The sequence below is a fragment of the Chionomys nivalis genome, chromosome 19 (genome assembly GCF_950005125.1).
Source record: "Chionomys nivalis chromosome 19, mChiNiv1.1, whole genome shotgun sequence".
In the NCBI taxonomy this organism is placed as follows: domain Eukaryota; kingdom Metazoa; phylum Chordata; class Mammalia; order Rodentia; family Cricetidae; genus Chionomys; species Chionomys nivalis.
Genome location: NC_080104.1, coordinates 32,137,326 through 32,160,769, shown reverse-complemented (window position 1 = coordinate 32,160,769; position 23,444 = coordinate 32,137,326). Strand labels below are relative to the sequence as shown.

Below are 23,444 nucleotides of genomic sequence, written 5' to 3'. Positions count from 1 at the left end.
ACAATCACACTTCCGCTGCGCATGCGCGCATCCTCAAGTCTCGCTGGTTTTTATGGCGGGCCAGCCGGACGTGGTTGCGGACGTTTCTGACCCTCCCGACCCCGTCCGTGGGCGTGGCTCGCGCCCGTTCGGGCGGCCGCCGGTGGCTGAAGACGGTGCTCCGGCTTCGTGAGGGCGGCGGGCGCAGCCATGCCCCGGTATTACGAGGACAAGGCGGAGGGCGGTGCATGCGCGGGCGTGAAGGAGGACCTGGGCGCGTGTCTGCTGCAGTCGGCCTGTGTGCTCCAGGTAGCGCGTCCGGGGAAAGAGCTCCGCGACGACTGGCTGCCTGTCGACCTTCGGGGGCGGTCGGGTCGGGAGTGGAGGTCGCAGCCTTAGCCACGGATAGATTAGACTTCGGCCAGATCTCTTGAGCTCTCGGCCCCAGTTCTCGCTGGTGTTTAATGGGAGATCACTGACGCACCTCCCCATCTCAGGTTTTTGTAAACATGCAGCCATCTCAGTTCAAGTGGTTCCCGAGTGCTGGCACTCTGCTCAGGTTTGGACACTCGCCACCAGAGATTCCCACGCCACGGGAAGCAGGCCTGTTCCTGCACTGTATGGCTACTTGATCTGTGATGGAGATTTTTGGTTCCGTGGCTTCTAGACTATGGAAGTCAATGTGATCTATGACGTGCCGTAGTTTCTCCTTGCCGATCTTTAGCCAGTCTTAAAAAACGTACAGTATTGCATTCTGGGAGGAATTCAGCATAAGCCTGTATTTTTTGTGCTGCCATGGGAGACAGTCGAGGAACTATAGGGGCTCGGGAAACTCGGGGTAGTAAGTATGAACTCGGAATAAGAATGTAAGTTCCAGTGGGGGCTAGTGAGAAGAGGGTGGGGGTGGGAGAGGGTTCAGAACCAACTTTGAGATAGACTTCTTAAGGTTTTATGACTTCTGGGAGGCCTGAAAAGTTGGAACCGCCAGAGGGGACTCGTGGAGATTTTCCGTGTTGTTCCATCAACAGAACATTTACTGAACTTCACCTCAGGAGAGCATAGCCCTCTTGCCCAGACTCATCGCTCTAGCCCCTTCACCTGATTATTTGAGATAAGGTGTGTCGCTGAACCTGACTGGCTAGGCTACCAGATCTGCTCCGTCTCCACTATGCGGCTGTGGGATTATAAGCTCCTGCCACCACGCCCAGCTTTTTCTGTGGGTGTTGAGTTGGAGACCTCATACACAGCAAGCACGTCATTCACTTAGCTATTCTCCAGCCCCTCACTAGCGTTTGTACAGTGTTTAGTACCAACCCTAAAAGGGTCTCATTTTAAGGCATCAATTTGTAGTTGTCATCTGCAGAAAGGCTTATATGAACATTATTGATGTGTTCTAAAAATCTCAGACTCTGGGAGCCAGAAAGACAGATGACTCAGTGGTTAAGAGCACTTGTTGCTCTTACAGAGGACCTGGGTTTGGTTCCTGGCACCCATATGGTGGTGCATAATCATCTATAACTCCAGTTCCAGGGGCTCTGGTACCCTCTTCAGTGCTCCATGGTACCAGGTCTGCACGTGGTGCCCATTTGTACATATAGGTAAACACTCATACAGATAAAATAAAATTTAAAAACTAACTCTGAGTACTCAGTTATTTAATAATCTTTACATTTGTTTTTATTCACCAAGAATATTAAAAAAAGGAATTAGTAACTTGCTTAAATTAACTTTTCTAAAAAGAGCTTCTTGGGGAAGAATAGTTGTCTTGTGCGTTGTGGGACAAATTTCCCAGGCGTTGATGTTGGTCTCTGTGTCACAGGAAGGGAAGTCTCCACGGCAGTGTTTGAAGGAAGGGCACTGCAGAGCTTTGCAGTATTCGTTTTTTGAGTGTAAAAGATCAATGGTAAGTGATTAACCGTTTTGAAAAGCTTCTGTTAACTGTATAGAATTAAATGTGAATGCTTTAATAGTCATAAATTGGTTGTTGTGATATGGTTTGGATAAGTTTTTGGGCTCCAGTGATAAAGGTGAGACAGCATTCACAAAACCCCCCAACTTTGTTAGCCTCCCGGGCTGCTGACCCTCACGATTTTCTGAAAGTGTGAGGGTGAAGTATTAGCAAGTATAAATGGGAGGAGTGGACAGCCAGAGGCATGAATTCTGTCTTTTGACAGTTACGTACAAGCCGGGAAGGCTGAGGACAATGTTTGCACTTGTGCCTTATGTGACCAGGAGAAAGTGTCAGTGTTTGTGTTGGACATGCATCACTAGTCCCTGGGACTCTAGTCCCTGGGTCTCTACTGGAAAGATCTACAGAGATCTTTGGGATGGAAACAGGCTTTTCATGGGAAAAGTATGAAGTCAGAAATGTGAGCTTCCCTGGAAAGAAGGCACATGGGTGGGCTTGAGCCTGTGTTTGTTTGCTGTCTTTGGGACTATACTGAGAGCTCTTCCGTTCTGTTCATGAAGAAGCAGAGGGCACAGAGGTTCAACATGCAGGAGACCAAAACCCTGGGAGATGCCGCCTGGCCATGGTGCTTCTCTCAAGTAGCAGCACGTCACCATTCTCTGCCATTTATGGTGGCTTCCCTGTGTAGTTTTCCTGCCTCCCTCCTTGCTGTGTGAAATGCAAGCCTCTAGGCTTGTGTGGAATTTGAAAGTCTGTTCCAGGCATTGGGCAGGCACAGTGATTAGTAAAAGAGATGCTCCTCTGTACCATCGTATCAGACAACGCAGACTCCTGGAGACTCCTCACCCAGTCTTTCTTTTCTTTCTCTTCCTTCCTTCCTTCCTTCCTTCCTTCCTTCCTTCCTTCCTCCTCCCCCCCCCCCCCCCCCCCCGAGATAAGGTCTCACTTCGTAGCTCTGGCTGGGCTGGAACTCACAGATCAATCTGCCTCTGCCTCCTGAGTGCTGAGATTTAAAATGTGTGCTGCTACACCTGGTAATGGTAGCCCAGACTGGCTTGGAACTTGTGATCCTCCTGTCCCACCTCTTCAGCATATCCTATGGGCATGAATTAATCCTTCTTTAAAAAATATTTTTTTCATTGTTTATGTGTCTTATGGGTTTTTTTAATTAAAAATAGATCCTTTTCTCATACTGTGTATGCTGATTACAGTTTCCCCTCCCTCCACTTGTCCCAGTTCCTCCCTAACTTCTCTCTTCCGATCCATTTCCTTTCAGTCCCTCATTAGAAAAGAACAGGCTTCTAAAAGATAACACCAAACATGACAAAAGAAAATATAATAAGATGAAGCAAAAACTTCCATATTGAAGTTAGACATGGCAACCCAACAGGAGGAAAAGAAAGAGCAAGCAAGAGTCAGAGAACCATAAACATACTAAGCCAATAGCGATAATATATACACAGAGGACCTGGTATAGACCCATGTAGGCCCTATGCTTCATGCCTCAGTCTCTGTGAGCGCATATATGCCTTGCCTAGTTGATTCAGAGGACCTTGTTCTTCTGATGTCCTCCGTTCCCTCTGACTTTGACAATCTTTCCTCCTCCTCTTCTGCTGGATTCCCTGGGACCTGAGGGGAAGGATTTGATGGACACCTCCAACCTAGACTCTCCGTATCATGTCTGGTCTGCATCTGTTCTCATCTGCTGCCAGTGGAGGCCTCTCTGATGATGACTGGATACGGCACTGATCTATGAGTGCAGCAGAGCACCATTAGGAGCTGTTTATTGTTTGGTTTTACCCTAGGTTTTTGGGCTATCAGCCTCTGGTACTTGGTTACCCAAGCAGTGTACTATATGGGCTCGTTCCTGTGGAATGGCTTTGCACTTTCTCTTTTGTTAGTACAGGGTTCACTGGGTAGCCCCAGCTAGCCTTGTGCTCAGTCAGTTTTTCTGTCTTGGCCACCTGAATGCTGGCTGTAGGTATTCCGCATGCTCAGTCAAGTTTTTGACTTTTCCGGAAGCTAGTTTGCTTTTTTCATAAGACATCTCTTACCAGAACTGTGTTTGATTAAATTATTATTCCAGATGTGATTGTATGTATGCTTGTTTTCAGTTGGATACCAGATCAAGATTCAGAGGACGAAAAGGATATTGATAACATTATGGTAAAAGCAAGAAAATTACCCTGGATTTTCTCTGCTCCTTAACGGAAAAGAGCCAAAAGGAAGCACAGTCTCTGCTGCATCTGCTTGACATCTGGACCAGGTTCTCCCTCAGAGAGCACTAGAGAAAAGGGATAAATGCTGCTTCTGAATGATTCTGTCTCATGAAGTCACTTACAGAAGATACATTTAATTGAACAATTTGGGCTAAGAATTTAATGTGTTTTGGGAATTGCCTAATGGAAAGATTATGTTCAAGGATGACGTCAATCAGATTACATGGTGTGTGCATCCAGGAGGCCGTGTGACACAATTAGTGACATAGAACCTGTTGTCAGGGTTCTTCCAACTCCTGTTTCTTGGTTTCAGTTTAATACAGCCCTCTCCTCATAATGGAATACTATCAGCCAATGTCCACTCCCTTAAGATCTGTGTGGCCCAAAAAGGAGAGTGTGGCCCACAGATCACACCCCACTGAAGCACTCTGCTCTTTTCTGGGTCATGCTCCTGCTCCAACCTTTATGATCTTGGCTAGATCCCGGCCTCATGTTCTGTGCCTACTCCACTCACAATCTCATTGGATGAGTTATGGGCCTCATCCCTAAACACTGGCAACAACAGATGTTCACTCTAGATAGCAAATATCAAAGTCATGATGTGATGACAAAGTTTAGGATATTGGCAATTTATTTTGATCACTTAACGCAGCAGAAACCCATCAGGAAGCTAAATTTCCAGTTTGATATTTGGCACTAAACAGTGGGAGTTGTAGTTCATCACTGCAGAGTTCATGGGGGCTAAAGCAGTCAGGGACTATGTAGTTGACTTGCTGATCTCAAAGTGTGAAGCTGCGAGGATTCCCCAGAAAATCACTGAGCTCCATGGGAGTGGGGAATGATGCACCCTTTAGGCCTCCTGCTGTGTACCAAACCTGGTGTTCTGTAGTGTGGAGGATCACATCTTCTGCAAGCTAGGCAAGTGCTCCACCACTGAGCTACACACCCACAAGTGCTTCAACTTCAGTTAAAAGTAATTCTGATTAGAAACTGTGAAATATGTTTGTATAAAAAGCCTGTTAGAGATAGTTTTATTTTGAGAAATTCTCGACACAAAATTGGACCTTTGATTATTAGTATATTCATAGAGCATGTAGCAGTCGCCACTCTATTTCCAGAAGTTCCGTTACTTCTCTGCACTCATTAGCAGTCTGTCCTCATTCCTCTTTCCGTTCTGCCCTCAGCTGCCAGTAATGCATTGGTTTCTATGGACTGTCTATTCCATATCTGTTAGTGGAATATTTAGTGTGGTCTCTTCTGACTTGCCACCAAGTTTAACAGGTTTATTTTTGCAGCATCACTCTGTAATTCACTGCTGCTAAAATAGCATTCCGTAGTAGACGGACGCCATGCTTCTTTATCCATTGATCAGCTACCAAGCTCTGAGCCGTTTCTACTGTGAACGTCTGTGAAAAGGTTCGACATGTTTCATTTAATACTTGCCTTAGAGTGGAATTACAGGGTTGAATGACAGCCTCCATCTATCATTTTCTACGTGGTTTCACCACCGTTTCATACTCTCAAGTATCCACATCACTGCTCACGCTGCTGATGGACATTCTGCTTGGTATGAAGGAAGAGGCATCTGGAGAGATCTTGATTTGCATTTCTCTAAAGTCTAATCTGAGCATGTTTTATGTGTTCATTTGGCCATCAGTATGTTGCATTTGCAGTCTCCAGTTTGGTTTTCAGTTGTGTTTTTTCATTTTCCTGTAAGATTTTTTTTTTTCTTTGTGGATACAAGTTCTTTAAAGATAACTTGTAATTTTTTTCTCTTGATACTCTTTGAAGCATACTTTGCATTTGTATGTGCTTTTGAAACTGGGTCTTAGCCCAGGCTGTCCTGGAACCTGGAGCAAGCAGTTTGACTGCTTCACTTCTCAAAATGCTGAGTTTACAGGCACAAGCCACCATGCTTGGCTGAAGAACAGTTTTAATTTGGGTAAATTACAGTTTTTTTTTCTTCCAGTGTGCTCTAAGAAACCATCCTAACTCAAACTTACAGAAACTTACTTGTGTCTTCATTGAAGAATTGTAGATTTTTACCTCTTGCCTATAAGCCCGTGCTTGCTTTCAAAATAATTTTTTTGTTTTATTTTTTTAGACAGCATTTCTCTGTGTAACAACCCTAGCTGTCCTGGAACTAGCACTTAGAGACCAGGTTGGCCTCAAACTCACAAAGATTCACCTGCCTCTGCCTCCCAAGTGCTGGGATTAAAGGCATGCACCACTACCGCCCGGTTTTGCTTTTAAAATAACCCCCCCCCCCACCAGACAGGGTTTCTCTGTAGCTTTTGGAGCCTGTCCTGGAACTAGCTCTTGTAGACCAAGCTGGCTTTGAACTCACAGAGATCCGCCTGCCTCTGCCTCCTGAGTCCTGGGATTAAAGGCGTGCACCACCACCACCCTGCCTCAAAATAATTTTATACACCTTTATTTGTAGGCATATTTGAAGTTTTTAGTTAAATATGAATAGCAAAACTTAGCATCTTAAAGTGTATAGGTTAGTAGTGTTGAGCATTCACGCTGCAGTCAGTCTGCAGAATTCTTCATCCACCTCACAAAATGTCAAGTAGCCCATGAGTTACCTCCCTGCCGCTGTCAGATCATCCCTTCCTCCCTTGGCAAGCTCTCTCTATAGTAATCTCCATTCTATTTCCTGTTTCTGATTTGAGTACCATAAGTGCCTGGTTGAATGCAATCTTAGCATGTGGGTTTTTTTCAGGGATGGGATGGGGACTGGTTTATTTCATATAGCAAAATACATCAAGGTTTAGCCATGATGTATTCGTGTATTTCTTTCCTTTGTAGGCCAAGTAGTATTCTAGTGTATGTGTGTCCTCTATCCTGTTAACCTCCTTCCTCAGCAGTGGATACCTTGGTTGTTTCCACTCTTGAGCTCCTGACTATTGCTGTGAACATGTATATACAAACCTCACTAGGACCCCACAGTTTTAGTGTACACCTAGCAGTCTATCGTAGAGTAATTGTTTTTATTTCAAGGCACTGCCATACTTTCTGTAGCAGCCACACTAGTTTATACTCCTGTGCGTTTATTTCCTGTTCCCTTTAGTGGCCCTTCTAAGGTTGTGAAGTATCTCTACCAGTGGTTCTGTTTGGCATTTCCCTGATTAGTGGTGTCACATGTTTTCTAATGCTTGTTGGCCTTTATATATTATGCTTGAAGAAATTTCCTTAGGTCCTTGGCCCATTAATAGTGGGTTGTTGACTCTGGTTGAGTTTTTGGTAGTCATACCCACAAAAGTATTGCCCCACCCAGTGGAGCTAATTATAGCTTGCTTTGGGGAATTTTAGTTTTAGCTCTTAGTTTTACTCTTTGATCCATTTTGAGTTAATCTTTGTGTGTGATGTAAGAGTCTGACTTTCCATCCATCTCATGTAGGTATCTATCTTTCCTCATTGCCCTTTGGTGGGAAACCATCCCACCATGCATGGCAGGGCTGTTTCTAAGCCTCAGCCTCTTTTTGTCTTGTGTCTTCATGCCAATGCCACTGTTTTGATTGCTGGAACATTATAATAAAATTTGAAACCAAAAAGTGAGTCCATCTTTGTGCTTTTTAAAGATTATTATTTTGGTTATGTGGAACTCTTTAAGAGTGTATTTCAGGATGGATTTTGTTTTCTGACTCTAAGAAGTGCTGCTGACATGGGACTAGGAAATACATTAGCCTCCTGAGCACCTGGGTGCACTGACATCTGAACATGATTAACGCCTCCAGTCCACAAGGTACTTTTTCATTTTTTGGTGTCTGATTACATGATGAAACACCATGACCAAAAGCAAGTTGGGAGGAAAGAGTTCGTTTCGCTTACACTTCTGCATCCTAGTCCATGATTGGAGGCAGCCAGGGCAGGAGCTGATGCAGATGTCATGGACGGGTGCTACTTACTGGCTTGCTCTCCATGGCTTGCTCTGCTTTCTCACAAAACCCAGAACGACCAGCCAAGGGATGGTACCGCCCACAATGGGTTGGGCCTTCCTCCACCAATCACTAATTAAGAACATGTCCTACAGCTGGATGTTATGGGGCCTTTTTCTCACTTGAGGTTCCCTCCTTTCCGATGACTAGCTTGTGTCAAGATGACATAAAACTAGTCACCACAGTATCTGATGAATATGATGGGGTCAGGATGATGGGTACATGATGACTTTATAGTCATCTGATGACAAACCTACCTCCTTTCCTCTATACTGGTTATATTTAATAATGAAAATTATTTAAAGCCTGTCACTCAATGAAAAACCTGAAAAGGAAATTTAGAAGACTGAACCAAGGAGAGATACTAACTACGACAGGTGCTCTTTCACTGTACCCAGGAGAAACTCACTGTGCTCCTGCTGCCACGCGGAGAAACTGCTCCCGCTGCCACGCTGTGCTCCCAGGTTTCACTGTACCCGAGACACTCACTGTGCTCCCACTGCCACACTGCTCCTGGGTTTGACCTCTGACTTGGTGAATGTGGCCTCTTCTGTTGCATCTAGAATAACGTATGGTTACAAAAGGAAAGAAAGGCAACGGTGCGGACATGGGAAGAACCAAATTAAACACCACAGATTCACCATTTATTCTTCATTTATTAAGTGTGTGTGTTCATAGGTGAGTGCATGTATGCATGTGGAGACCAGAGGGAGCTCTTTTTTTTTTAACCATGCGGATTCCAGGGAGCAAACTCAGAATGCCAGGCTGCATGACACGTGCTTTTGCTGGTGAGCCATCTTGCTGGCCCCTCATCTAGAATTACGCTTGCCCTTACAGGTGCAAAGGTAAACGGCAAGACTGACCACACACACGATAGAGCTTTTAAAAAAATGTAAATAAGCCTTTTATAAAAATAAGTAAAATACATTAACAAATTTAGTAAATTATAAAAATGAAAACAAATGATCAACTATTAAAAAATTAGATGATGAAAATTCTTAAAGGATTTTTTTTCTGAAGTGAAGTCACCATAGAGGGCTTTGAAGGAAAAGAGTGTGAGGAGTTTTTCATATCACAGTGACCCGGGTGTGTGTGGGTGGAAAGTCAAGGGATGGATGGAAGAATAAAGAGCTTCCTGACTTGATGGGATGATCTGATGGTGTTGCTCTTAGTGGCCAAGCTCACCTGATTGAGAGACCTCTTGGGATTAGCAGAGCTGCACTTCTGAGCGTGTAGGAAGGACACTTGCAGATGAGAGATGTAGGAGAGGAACTACAAAATCAGGCAAGCAGTGTGGGCAGCACTATTCAGTAGGCTGGGGCCCCCGATGGAATGGGAGTAGAGAAAGAGAAAGCCAGCCAGTGCTTCAGGCTCTAAGCAAGTCTGTGTTCCTGCTGCTGTTGCCTGTGGAGACCAGACTCAAGATACTTCAGTCTTTCAGCATGCACTCAGACCAGTGATGGTCCAAGGAGCTCCCAGGTCTTCAGTCTCAAACTGTATCATTGGTTCTCCTGTTCTGAGGCTTCCAGCTTTTTTGCTTCTTCTGCTAACAGGATCTCAGCCTCTCCAGTATGTAAGCAGCCACAAGTATAAGTCAATTGCCCCTCTGTATGTCGTAGAACAATTGGTTAATAATAAAAAAAAAGAAAAAAACAACCTGTCTTGGGCCTGCGCAGAGCAGAATAGAGGTTTTGGGGCTGAGCAGCTGGGAACAAACAAGTGGCCTCCTACAACAATTGTATAAGCCAATAAATCCTTTTATGGATGGGCAGACACACACACACATACACACACTTCTTTCTGTGGTTCATGTAGCTGAAGTTATGGATGGACACACACACATTCCCTTCTTTCTGTGGTCCATAGAGCTGAGTTGCCAAAACAAAGTCCAGTCCTCATCATGCGCTGGCTGACTTACAATGCAAGTTTTCCTGCTCAAAGGGTATCATTTAAAGTGAGGGTACAGGCTGGCAAAGAATGGGACCCTGCAACTTGGCAGAGAGGAGCTGATGAGGCTGGGGATACTGAACTCTCCAACTGTGGTGGATTTTACAGAGGAAGTGTCTTCCCTCCCCTCTGCATGGTGTGTAGAAACTGTAATGACCTTCCCCGTGAGAAGGACAATGTGGCCATCCCACCACACGTGCTGGGGATCTGAACCCAGGGTCCCACGCTCTCATGTCAAGAACTGAACTAATTGAGCCATCAAGAAGCAAAATTAGGGTTGGTTGAGAGAAGGGAGTCACTCAAACCTAGTCAACTCTTCATACAGCATGGGCCTTAATTCCAGAGCAACTCCAGATGAGCTGACCTAGATGTCAGAATGAAGTAAAGGAGCAGTGAGATGGCCTTAGTGGGTAACGTGTGTAAGTGTACAGACTGGAGGTCGGCCACCTGTAATTCCAGCACAAGAGGCGGAGATGAGCGTTTGTGGGCAGGCTGGATAACAAAGTCTCATTATCTGGAATTGGCGAGCTCTGGATTCAGCAAGACCCTGCTTCAAAAAATGAAGAATGAGAGAGGAAGACATCTGACACAAACGCCTGGCCTCCACACCCTCACACAGCCACGCGTGGCACACACCCATGAGAAACATACATACACACACACACAAATGAAATGCTAAAACACTGCAAATAAGAACAAGAGGACATTGAACAACAACAACAACACACCTTGGAGCAGGAGAGCCATGGCAGAAAGCACCAACAGTGTTGAACAGCACTGTATGCCAAGAAGGAGCTACTGATACCAGAGTCCAGTCTTCCAACACCAGAGGCACAGTCATGCTCAGTGGAAAAGCCAAAACACCAAATGGAACAAAACATTTAATTACCGGGCTGGAGAGATGGCTCAGAGGTTAAGAGCACTGGCTGCTCTTCCAGAGGTCCTGAGTTCAATTCCCGGCAACCACATGATGGCTCACAACAAACTAATGATATCTGGTGCCCTCTTCTGGCATGGAGGTGTACATGCAGACATGCAGGAGGCACATTGTATACGTAATAAATAAATCTTAAAAAAAAAAAAAAACATTTAATTACAAAAACATTTAAGACTTCTGTAGCCCTAACATAGATGAAGCCAAAACCCAGCTAACCAACAGCTTTAATAGCTTCCACCTATAACAGGCGTTAACAAAATGCTTATTAAGGATTGTTAGAGACTTTACGAAATCACACGCATCAGTAAAGCAGACTTTTGATATCTGCAGAGGCTCAAAGGAGCAGGAACTGAAGCAAGGCTCCATTTTCGTGCTGCGAGAAGAGTGGGAAAGCACTGGCTGTGGCAACAGTAGATTTCCAGACAGCCAAACACATTCATGTTGTTTGTGATTCATTTCCATGGCTAGCAATTGCCAAGGGAAGTTACTGGACATGCGGTCCTTGAAGGAGATGCGGACTAACGCCATGATGCTGGTGACACCGCAGCTCTGAACAGATGCTTCTGCACAAGTCACACCATGGCGATGCCCACAGATGGGGAGAGGCTGAGTTGTTCAGGGAAAGGAGACAACACACACGAACACATGAGACCAAGGTCCTCACAGCCACCTTCTGAGGGACCTACTGCTGCTGTCCACACCTGACACACACAAAACAGTCTTGGGGAGATCCAGCAACTTGCCCCAAGTCACTGACCAGTGAGAGACAGAACCTTGATTGGGGTCTGGTGCTGTCTGCCAATGTCCCTGTTCCTAACCATGCATCCTAGTTTGAGTGAAGTAAAAACATGCTTAAAAAGACCCTAGTCTTCCCCACTTACAAGCTATGAACCCTGGCAGCCAAGCCCAGTGGTAAAATGCACGGGTGCTGGCTGTGGACTTCCTTCCAGTATAGGAGAAAGAATCGAGGGAGACCAAGTGTGATGTTCTTGTGAGTTTTATTATTTACCATTCTTAAGACAAGCACATTTACAGCATACATGGCTTTAAATGAGCTAAGAATATATAAAACCATAACTATATGTTCATATATATTAATACTGTCCCAAACAAATAAATAAAAGTATTTAAATGCACTAAGCGTGGCAAGTACAAGTGTGTGGGGATAAAACAGTATTCTACAATATTTTTACATCTTTAAAGGAAAGCAAAGGCAGCTGTGCTGCAGGAGCTGACAGGATCCACACGGCATTCCCAGCTGTCCAGACACCACACATTCCTTTTTAAGTGGGGGCAGACGGTGGACAGAACGTCACTTTGTGGAAACCAGTAAAACCATTTCCCACCTACAGTGAACAATTCAGCCTCCTGGGGCAGCCAGGAGGTGCCTGAGCCAGTGTTGTGCACGGTGCCCCTTCCTAGCAAGCCTGGAACATGAGTGATGTACTGGAAGCCAGTCACAATGCCTTCAGAGAAAACACTGAAGTCACAGTCCTTCCCGTGATTAACCAGGTCTTAGAGTTTTACAGTGACTCATATTATAAAACAAAAACAGAGAAAGTAATCCCCATGCAAAGCCGCTGACAGGGAGTCAGCTGTCGCTCTGTTCCCTTTGTAAGTGTGGACAGAAAGAAAAGCTGGAGAACACAGAAACATTTGATTTTAAAGTCCAAAGAAATATTTTAAAAAGGCAGTGATGTCAAATGAGAAAAAAAATGAAACTAAAAACTTAGAGTAAATGGACCGAGAAAGAGGTCAAAGGCTTAGCCAGCCACACTAAGCCCCAGTGGCCTACGATCAGGGACTGAGGCTTCCTGGGAATCTGATACCGGCAGAGCAGGCCCTGTGTGGAGAGCTGGGTAGTGAGAGCTTCCCTGCCACTCATCTTCCACAGTGCCACACATGCCCTGAGAGTGGGGCACCAGGAGTCGGGGGCTGTTTGCACACTGGTAGAAAGGGATGCCTGCATCCTCCCTGACTCTTGTTGAAGGTCTGGTCCTGTCTGTGCCTCAGTGTCCCAGGTTCAAGTTTGTTACATGTTTCTAAAGGAGCCAAAACAAAACTAGCTAGACTTCGATAAAAATTCCCATGGTGTTCACAAATCGTGAGCATCAGCATCATGGATATACTCCATACAGCTCTTTTTACAGCCTTTTAAATAACATGTAAACAGAATTATGATAAACAGAATTTATAAAACATATAAATTCTAAGGAAAAAAAATCTGCTATGTGCAGATAAGACTCATCATCACCTTGTAAAAGATGACCAGACTAAATCGTCTATGAAATCCGTAACTTTCTCATCTCACAAACCTCTCTTAGGCTCTCAATGTAGGGGCAGTTTTAACTGTTTCCCAATAGTCGTATAACAGACGGAGAACAGTAACAATTATTGCAAACCAAAAAGTAAGACGGTTTTTTAGACATTCGAACATGATTGTGGTCTTCTAAAAGATTGTTAGAAAGCCCCCAGAAGAACATTTCTTCTGAAAACATTTAAGTGTCTACTGTCTCTATGGCCCTAAATCCCCGATTGGAGAGTTGTCTCTCAGACACCTGAAAAGCCGCATCGAAGGTCCTGATTGCCAGAGAACGGGAGGTATGTCCTGTGGGTGTGGACCTAATCATGGAGCTTGTGAAGAGGCAGGGTCTGGGGACCTCACAGCTGGTGCAGATCTCAAGCAGACCTTCTTCTATGACTGAAGGGGTGGGAAGCAGTGTGGCCCCAGGGTTTGGGCTCCTGGTGTGACTGGTCAAGCTCCCCTTCCACTTTGGATCCAGGAGAGGGGTGTGGCCTTTGAGAGTCACTACACCAGCTTCTCACAGCATGAAGGTGTGACTTCTTTTCCCCAAGCTGAGCTCAAGCCTATCCTCTACCTGGGACCTGAGGTTTAATGGGGCAGGTACTTTTTGAGAATAGATCTTAAGTCAATGCTCACTTGTGAGTTACTAAATAGAAAAATAAGTTGAGTGAGCAGTGTATAAGTGGGTATTTGAAAAAGTCTCCTGGAATTTTAGACAAACCAAGCTGGCTTCTTCTAGGAACTATGACATTAACTGTATAGTTACAGCTGAAAGCTATGATTAAGGGCAGCCATCACTATCCACGCTACTGAGCCACACATGACCCCTACAGATTCCAACACAAAATCATGCTCCATAGACTCTTTAGTGAAGTAGATTTAAAAACACAAAAATAAAAACAAATCCTTCTGGTCTTCTTGAAGAATCGTATGTGACACTAGAGAGTACCCACATGGATTACGTAACAGCTAATTAGAGGAAACCGTGTGTTCAAGTCTCAACTTTTCCGTAAGTCCCTTCTGGAGGCCTGTAATGCTTGGGGAAGGCCTTCAGCTGCAGGGAGTTAAATGCATATTTGCGACTTCCAACATTCTTCATTGTATTTTCTCTTCGACAACCCTCACTGGGGAAAAAACAAGCACAAGAAATGACAGCAGTAAAAAAGGAAAAAAAATAAAAGACTTAAACTAAGATGAAATGAACTTATTATTTTCATAGCATTAAAAAAAAGATTAACTCAGATGGGTGCTAGACTCCTTTACAACAGATGTACACACAGATGGTTCTGGACAAAGCAGGGCAAAGCACAGAGATGGGTACATGCTGGATGCGGCCGTGGGCTGGCAGGTCCAAAGCGGTGTTGTGTCCAAGCAAACACAATTATTTTAAAATACATGATTTTGTGTGTATCTTGGGTTTGGTTATCTGGGGTTCTATCATAACTTGTGGTTCGCAGGTTTTTGGACAGCAAACTGGATGAATGGGGATATTTTACTCTTACCATAGTTTCTGGAACACGGTACCTTTTGTATGGTAGCAAAATCTGTGACACATCAAACCCCAAATGCCGATTTTCCTTGCAGAGTTCAACAGGTGGTAGTAAAAAACATCTGGCAGAGGAGGCTGCTCTGCCATCTGCCTCCCCCAGGGGCAGCTGGGCAAGTGCAAAGTGCCCACCCATGCAGGCCCATGCGCTGGCTGCAGAACACGTCCGCACGGCTACCAGGCTGTGAAGTCTCCATTTCTCTCCTGGTGGTCACTGACCACCTTCTCTAAGTGGGCTGCTTTCATTGCGGCCACTTCTCGTACAGGCACTACTGAGCCCAATGTGAGCCCACAGGAGCTCTTCCCTTACAGAATTCACTACTAGTTCAAATCCCAGCCACACTGATGGAGGGATGTCCTTGCAACCCAGGGGCAAGACAAATGGTGCCCAGCAAGAGGATAAAGAGTCAGGGAGGCCTCAGAATGAACCTCAAGAGATTCTCTAAGCAATGCTCTGGAATGGCGTAAAATTAACAGCCAAAAATGATTCTTAATATAAATTCCTTTCCACGACACGGTAAAACTTGCTATCTTTATAATGTTTAAAGAGCAGCAATAAAATCAAGTAGTGGTCAAGTTCAGTAAAAAAATCCCCCTTCTGAGATGTAAAACTTGCAGTTACCAAGAAAATAGTGATTTTAAAAAAGTCTTTCAAATTCTATGAAGATCACAGGACATACATTTAAAAAATAGCAGCTCAAGCCTTTCAAAATGAAAGTGACAGTCCCCTTATTAAGAACATGTCAAGTAGATTTTGATGAGACAGTCATATTTATTCAAAAGAGATAAGCCCAGGTGGTTTGAAGCATCCGCCCGCTTGCTGTTGACTGATACTGTCACTTGTGCCTCAAGCCTTAGGCTGGATATGTCACCTGAGCCAAACCCTGGGTCACCCAGAGCAAATGACAGACAGCATCTGCTGAACATTCAGTAATCAGATAAAAATAGAAATCTATTTAAAGCAGAAGCTAAGAAGCTATAGGTTCCTGTGCACGTTCTACGAGCTAGGCTGGCTGCCACTGCTTCCTCCTGTACCCCTCAGACAGAGGTGCTAGAACAGGGGCATGGTCCTTCCACAAAGCCACTCCCCGTGTCTGCTGTGGCATGGCCTAGACAGGGGCCCTCAGATGAATTATAAAGTGGAAGAGATCTTAGGGGCCACTCAGCAAGAATTCCTGAGAATGGCTCTCTCCTTCCAAAGTGGCTGCTGCAGAGGATGCAGACTGAGCAGTCTCGACGCCACAGCTCAGGATCACTCAGAGGGAACCCAGACACTGCTGCCCAACACTGACAGCGGCTTAGCTCGAGTTATCTCCCTACTCTTTTCTCCTCATTTCTTGCTGTAGACAGGATTCTGAATGCACATTTGGCTTGACTTCATGAGCAAAAGGCCTTAAAGACATTCAAATCCAGTATAAAGGATAAGCATACTGAAAGTTGGTCTCCCCACCTCCCCAATAGAAGAAAAAAACAAATGTAAATCTCAAATCCCTCGTGGGGTTGACTCCCAGAGCCAGCCTCTTGTGCCTGCAGGTGTACTGCAGTCCACTCACCCCTGGAAGAGGGAAACAAGGACCCTTCCTGACCCAACCAACAGCCAAGGCTATATAGGACAGGAGGAAGGCTGGTACCATACCAGGCCATAATGTTCTAACAGTTCTCCTCCCTGCCTGGGTGTGTGTATGGGGAGGGCATTTCTCTAACCAGCCACTACTTCCCCTTACTGTACAATGGTCCTGAGAAGAGTCTGTGCAAAGAGCGAGGGGCATCTTGGGCCATAGGGACAGAGGATGCTATCTCTGCAGCTACCTCCAGAGATGCCCTCATCTGTCTATGATCTCAGTGCATTCCTGAGTCACCTCCCTGTTAGCAGGAGGTTATCAACCTAGAGCAAGGAATGGAGGCCGTGAGATGGGGATGGAAGGAGACTATGGACTCTCTTTCCCCTACTCAAATGGAGCAAACAAAATGAGCTTAAAGGCTTGAAGCACATGCTTTGAAGGGAAAGGGCAGCTAGCAAACATTCCTTTCAAAGAGTCACTGACTGGACAGGTCTGTCTGGTGATTAATGTTGGCTGCCAATGGCTAAAGCGCTAAACTGGGAGATGCCATAGAGCTGTCACCGAGTTGACACTAGGAGAGCCAAGTAGACCTGCCCATGTGGGAAGACACCCGCGGTGCTCACTGCTAACTGCTCCGAAGCTCCTCTACCTCACTCTCTGAGAGGAAGCCAGAGCAGAGACAGTCCTCCAGGGATGGTCAGGACGTCTCACGGAGAAAACAGAGGCTAGAGCTATGGTGGGTGGGTTTGTGGGCATGACAATGTCAAGATACTAGACACTCCAGCTTCTCTAAGTCACTCGGGGCTTCCCACCACACTCGTGAAAAGCAATCCCCTTCATCGAACTGGCAATCAAAAGCAGAAATACACCCAGATAGGAACCGGAAGATGAAGAAGACAGTCACTATTCCTTACACAAGGTGAACGGAACGCTCCCTAGGGTACTTGGCTATTCCATGAAGGACAATTACTCTCTGCCATGTAGGAGAGTCAGGGCGGCTAGCCGTCCTTTTTACAGGCAGTGCCAATGTTAAAATTAGGAGCGACACACGCAAACCCACAGTTACCTCCCATTTTCACAGCTCTCTCACAACTGCCAAAACTTAAGCTTCATTTTTTAAAAAACATTTTCTTTGATTTTTTGTTCATTATTAACCTTATTGTATTAGTAAAAGAAAAAAGATATCTAGACTTCATCTGGAATAAAATATACGGTTTTTAAATTAAAAAATTATTTCAAGAAAAAGTATGTAACTCTTGCTACTGTGTATATTAAGAGCAACCCTGAAGTCACATGCAAGATGTAAAGTCTGTGTGCTGGACTTGGTGGATGTGCTCCTGTATCCACAGCTGTGCCGTCACCAAGTGGGAATAACTGGAAGCGAGGAAGTATGACTCTACAAACTGTTTGCTATTGCAATCCCAGGACTACGCTTTGAAAGGAAAGTAGGAAGCCCAGTCCTACTAAACAGGGGTATCTAGATAAACCGATAAAGCATGTTTTTCTTGTTGATTTCTTCAAAAAGCAAGGAAGGTTAGCGATACACTTGAGGGATAGTATCAAATATACAAACTCTTTTCAGACAGCATCCCTTTCTCTTGGAGCAGGGCATACAAGATGTACAGGTAATAAATAGTTATACATCAGAAGGTCGGATATTTGGTACAAGTAATTCCAGGCCAGCTAAATAATGCAGTCACAGGCACCAGAAGAACATGTTACAAGCACTGAAGACACTACACAATCAAAATGAACAAGTCCTCTCGATCAAAGAATTTGGCAGGTATTTACAGTTCAGAAGAACAGAACATCAAACTGTAAGGCATGAGATATTTCTTGGCAGACCTCGCTTTGACACCTTCCTTCTGTCCAGTTTGGTACACGGTGGCTGGACATATTCGGGCACTTTTGTCTGTCATGTGACTAATTAATTTTCATAATAACATTTATTTGCAGCGTAATTTGGTCACCAGGTATGCTATGCTCAGGAAGAGCCACACAATCAGTAAATTGGGGCTCAGAGCTAATAAAGGAATAGAGCAAAGGAGGCTGGGGTCTAGCCTTAAGTCTCGGATGGGCACCAGGCCGCTCAAGTTCTTCTGGGTGACTACCTCCCGTGTTCCAATGCTGTGAAAAGGAAAAAGTTGGGAGAAAGGAAAAGAAAAGGGGGAAGGAAAGAAATAAACAAAACAAAACAAAAAGACAGACACATGCGATGGGTTTTACCCAAAAGTATGGGAAGAAAGGAAAACCAAAAGGTAAGATTGAAAAAAAAATGAAATGAACCACAACAGAAAGAAAAATAAAATGCAGAGAAGGGTGTGAACAAAAGACCAAAATAAAACCAGCACAGTTACAGGAAAAAAAGGAGAGAAAGAGAAGTGAAAAATAAGAAAGAAATACTGTAGTCTACCAAAATTAACACATGTAGCTGAAAGGATGGTTTTCATGTTCACCCTCTCTCAATTGGCCACGCACAGCTCCATGCCGCCCGTCATGCCCCACATGCTGCGACGGGCATTTCTGAGAAGCAAGCTGAACATGAAGAACCATGGGGTTTGACCTTCTCACAGATGCCTAGGTGACGGGGAGTACAGTGGTGGGTACGAAGCTGATTCTTGAGCAGTCACACAGACACAACTCATTTCCCTGGGTGTCAATCCAGGGCAGTGTCCTCCCCGACCTGCCTCAAGTCTCAGTTTGAGCGGTGGAGGGGTGTAGCCATCTTGTCTCCACCTCTGTAAGACACTGTTCTAGATGATCCCTCAGAACCGAGTCAACCAAATTCACATTGGAAGTTTGGGATTTTTTCCTTATTTTAATCCTAAAGGAGAGTATTCTGGAGGCTGAGCGTAGTTCAGCGGTAACTATGCTAGAAGACACTAGGTCCTGGGATCAAGACCCAGTACCAAAACCGTGAAGGACACTGAGGTGGGAGGGTATCCAGAACCACATGGCTGAGGACCCACATCCTCCCTTGCTAGCAAACAGCAGCACTAACCCGGACTCTGGTCTCAGGGCATGGCAGGCACTCTGAAAGAACAGCTTGCAGATGGGTAGGCAGGGGCTCAAGACACCTCCTGCAGCTGTGTTCTGCCTGGCTTTCTGCAAGCCCTAAGCTCGGGACTGGCCCTGCTGGAACGGGCTTTTCTGATGGGGGACACTGTGCAAGCTGGCAAGCACTGACGGATGATTACAATGTCTGCCAGGGTTCCTGGTGGGTCATTGTGGCCGTCCAGGGGGACTTCAGTTCCTAACATGGGATAGAAGGCCACCTCTACCTGTGCCATTATCCTTAGCACAAAGCCAGAAGGGTGCTAGGCTCAGCCCACATGGCTTACAGGAATTGAGTATGTGAGTCTAGACCCAACCTCACGTTCCTACACACTGAAGACTTGAAAAGGGTCCTGGTACAAGAATTCATCTTGCACCACTACAGATCAATTATTATTGTTATTATTTCCATGTGTATATGTGCCTGTGTGTGTGTGTGTGCGCACACCTCCAAGAGTAAGCAAATCAGCTCTGTTCCCACTGTATATTCTACTCTCTCATCTGACAAGACACAGTGAGAAAGCAAGAGGGCCAATTGCACCATGTACTCAATGATTCTGCTGGGGTCCACCGCTGCGCTCGTTAGGGCTCTCGGTGTGCTGCCGCGCTGGTTGCCACTGTAGCCACAGGGCTTGCAGATAACTAACAGAACATGTCTTCACCACGGGGGCGAATCCAGAAAAGTCGGGTGCGATTGTGTCGCCTGAAAACAAAGGCCTGCGGCAAGGGCCCAGGGCGTTCAGGGTCAGCAGAGGGCAGTGGCGAGCACAGTCGCTATGCTGAGGCTAGTGGGACAGGCAGAGGCTTTGTTCTGTATTAATGGCTGTAGAAAATAATCGTTCAACTAAAGTATGCCTGCTGTAGAGATTTTAGATCCTAGGAAATGCTGTGGCTACAGAGAGGGAATGGGTTGAATGAGGCAGAGAAAGAGAGCAGGGAATATGCTCATTTCCTAGGAAGAAGGTCATTCCTTGCTCACGGTTGTGGGGTCCATAAACAGTACAGCAAACAACCCTAAGGGCCACTGAGCAGACAACGGTGACAGGAATGACAGACACTCCAGGACACTGAGCAAGTGCAACTTACTAACCTGTATTCAAACTGCTAGAGCTCTACAAAGACGTGGGACTATTAACGTAAAGAATGGCATGTCAAATGTGATGTTACAGTCTAGCTATGACGTGTTCCTCCACCAAAGGATAATGTGTTAACGGAGGCTTGGGCTCCAGTACAAGCAGTGTTCAAAAGACGGGAATCTGTGAAGTGGCTGGCAAGGGCTCGGCCTTCTTCAGTAAACTACCAGATTGGGAGGTGGTAGCTGTGGAAGACGGCCTGGTTGGAGGGTGTAGGACAGTAGAGTATGTGTCTTTAAAATATTTTAAATTACATTCATTGTGCATGTGCCAGGCGCATGAGGTGGGGGGCACATATGACTTCAGGAGTTGGCTCTCACCATGTGGGTCCCAGTGATCAACTCGGGTCATCACGCTTGGGGGCGAGCTCCTTTACCCACTGAGCCATCTCAACAGCCTTACGTTACCTTATGTTTGCTGAGATAGTGTCACATTTATCCAGCCCCTCCCTCTTCCTGTGGGAACCCTTCTCGACAAGTCTCACCCCTCCTTCCATGCTCCTTTGTGTGTGGCTCACTGAGTTTAGAGCTTCTGACCAGAACATGGATGGGAGCTTGTTTACTGGAGCAAGGGCAAAGGTATGTGTCTTTAAAAGGTGCATCTTGTCCAGTCTCTGTCACTCTGGGTTCTGCTTACTGTGAAGTGAGCAACCATGCACTGCCATGCCCTTCTGCTAGGATACTCTGCCTTCCCACAGTCAAGAAACAAACTTGCTGAACCTCTCCAACCATGAGCCAAATCCTCCTCCCTTCTGCTCCTTCCCCAGGTGTGCTGTCACTGCAATGGGACACTGACCAATACACGTTTGTTACTGGGGAAGTGGGGTACAGTGACTGCACTGGATCATCACTCAGAAGCCTTTGGAACTGGCTCACAGGAGGAACTCAGAAGAGTCTGGAGAAACAGCCTATAAACCCTTAGGATGCTGTAAGCAGAGTTCAGTGGGTAACTCAGAGGTTCGAATGTCCAGTATGTCAAACAAAATGGGGACAGTAAAGACTTTGTTCAAGAGGTTTCTTTCAGATGGGAACAGACTCAACTGGAAGCCAGACTAGAGGCCATCCACATTACATTCTGGCAAAGAATTTCTCTATATTTTGTTTGCCCTTGTCCCGTGATGGTATAAATAATCTGTCAGAAGGAGTCACAGCAGCCCATTATTCAAGCTGGTGTACGGGTGTTGCTGGCCAGATTAATGGTAAGAACTGGGAACAAAAAGCAGAGCTAAAAGGTTTGAAAACTTTCAGATTTTCCCAGAATGAGGCACAGGTAAAGCTGGCTAAAGAGCTTGTGGCTGCTAAACAGATTAGAACTCACCTGCTGAAGATATGGGTCCCAGGTAGTGGGTCCCACTGAGAGGGAATTGGGACCTGAGGACTCTGCTTTTACCAACGGATTAATCTATTGATAGGGACATAGTTTATTGCATTATTATTGGGATATAGTGGGGGGCACAATTGGAGGTAGCCCCTAGGACACTGGTGCCAGCCTTTGCTGTCTGGGTCATCCTCACTTCCTCAGTGGTAGACATCTGTGGTTCTCTAGATCAGCCTTTCCCCCTACTGCACAATGGGGCATAGAAGAGCTGTTCCCCTCAGAACCAGATCACATTTGGTATAGACGCTAAAAGGGTACGGAGATTCTGGATACAGACCCGTCATGACTCCAAGACTCCATTGCTTTTCCATTACCAAGGACAGAGGCATGGAGTGCTAGGAACATTTACAGAGGGTTTGAAATGAACCTGGAGACAAAACAGGAACGAAATGATGCCATTTGTGCTGCTATCAAGAGACATGAGCTTGGGCATCACTCTGTGCATTGTGAGAAGGTCAAATGGCAGAAACATATAGAAAGGATAAGAGAATTGAACACTTTAAAGAATTTGGTGAGAGGACAAATGATACAGAACATTCAGTAGAAGTGACTGTTGGAAACAAGACTTTAACAGCATTGGTGACTACATCAAAGGAGACAGGAAAACCAGGTTTCTTATCCTTTCTTTTGGTATGCGAAGTAGGGAGCTTCCCAGCAGTGCTTGAAACAAGGCATCCATCAACAGAGGACAATCTGAACTCTGGGTTTCATTCTGCTAACACATCTGCCGTCTCAGAATCAGGACATCATTAGGGGGAGGTGGCCAGGGGACACAGACAGCTGTCGCCATGAAACATTCACTGGGCATTTGGCTCAAGAGAGCAAACTCGTCCACTACTAGAGAGGTAGCAGAGCAAACCAGTGCAACCTGCAGACACAGTTCCTTCACTGGCGTTGGGGGTATACAACACACACATACACATGTAAAAGCAGCTGCCTGCTGAGCAAGCGTGGCTCCCCATCCTTATCGAACTGTCTGATCCCCAGCCTGCCCACCACTCTCTGGGGTCAGCACAGTTCTGTTCAAAGAGTGCTGGCTGTCCTCCTGGCCTTCTAAGAGAATACCACCTGAGTTTGACAGGGTCAGTAGTTGGAGCAGTGGTCAAACTCAGGGTTACGGGCTCATCTGCAGTTTACACAGCAAAGGGAGCACAGGTGGGCTGGGCAGGTGCAGCCTGACAGGAGCCCTCACTCACCTGCGCATGCACTCCAGGGCTTGCGTGAAGACCTGCGGGGCCATGCCATGCTCATGCTGCAGGATCAGGCACTGCTCCAGCGTCACTGACATGGCTGTGCGGTCCTTGGCACTCTTGCAGCTGGTGAATCGGACCCCATTAAGGCGGCGACAGACCTGCCAACAGGAAATGATTCTTCTAAGGAGAGAAAAGCCAGCAGAAAGGCAACACCCTCAAGGGGAGGTGGCACCCCACAGGTCTGGCAGGAGCACTAGCAGTAACTTCAGGCCTAGTCCTAGCCTGACTGCCTGGCTCCCCAACTCTTGTGTCCTGCTGAGTTGGTATCAGAACCTAAGTTAG

At 45.8% G+C, this 23,444-nt stretch overlaps 2 protein-coding genes across 10 annotated transcripts in view; one reads left to right on the top strand and one right to left on the bottom strand.

Annotated features, from left to right (window-relative positions):
* The first annotated feature begins 37 nt into the window (after positions 1-37).
* On the top strand, positions 38-7,658 carry LOC130862268 (cytochrome c oxidase assembly factor 5). The gene is made up of 3 exons (XM_057751801.1): positions 38-288; positions 1,799-1,882; positions 4,003-7,658. Exons 1-3 carry the CDS (start codon positions 190-192, stop codon positions 4,042-4,044), a joined length of 225 nt encoding a protein of 74 aa, XP_057607784.1. The 5' UTR covers positions 38-189; the 3' UTR covers positions 4,045-7,658.
* A 4,255-nt stretch (positions 7,659-11,913) lies between these two features.
* Inpp4a (inositol polyphosphate-4-phosphatase type I A) overlaps positions 11,914-23,444 on the bottom strand; it is a 109,883-nt gene continuing 98,352 nt past the window's right edge. For 5 of the 9 annotated variants that reach the window (XM_057751936.1, XM_057751940.1, XM_057751937.1 and 2 more), the window contains 2 exons: positions 23,106-23,260; positions 11,914-14,361 (listed from right to left, as the gene is read on the bottom strand). In XM_057751936.1, coding sequence (XP_057607919.1) covers positions 14,229-14,361; positions 23,106-23,260 — 288 coding nt within the window. In that variant the 3' untranslated portion in view covers positions 11,914-14,228. Of the gene's footprint in view, positions 18,473-23,105; positions 23,261-23,444 lie in introns of all 9 variants that reach the window. The other 4 variants (XM_057751934.1, XM_057751938.1, XM_057751939.1 and 1 more) reach the window with 1 other exon arrangement.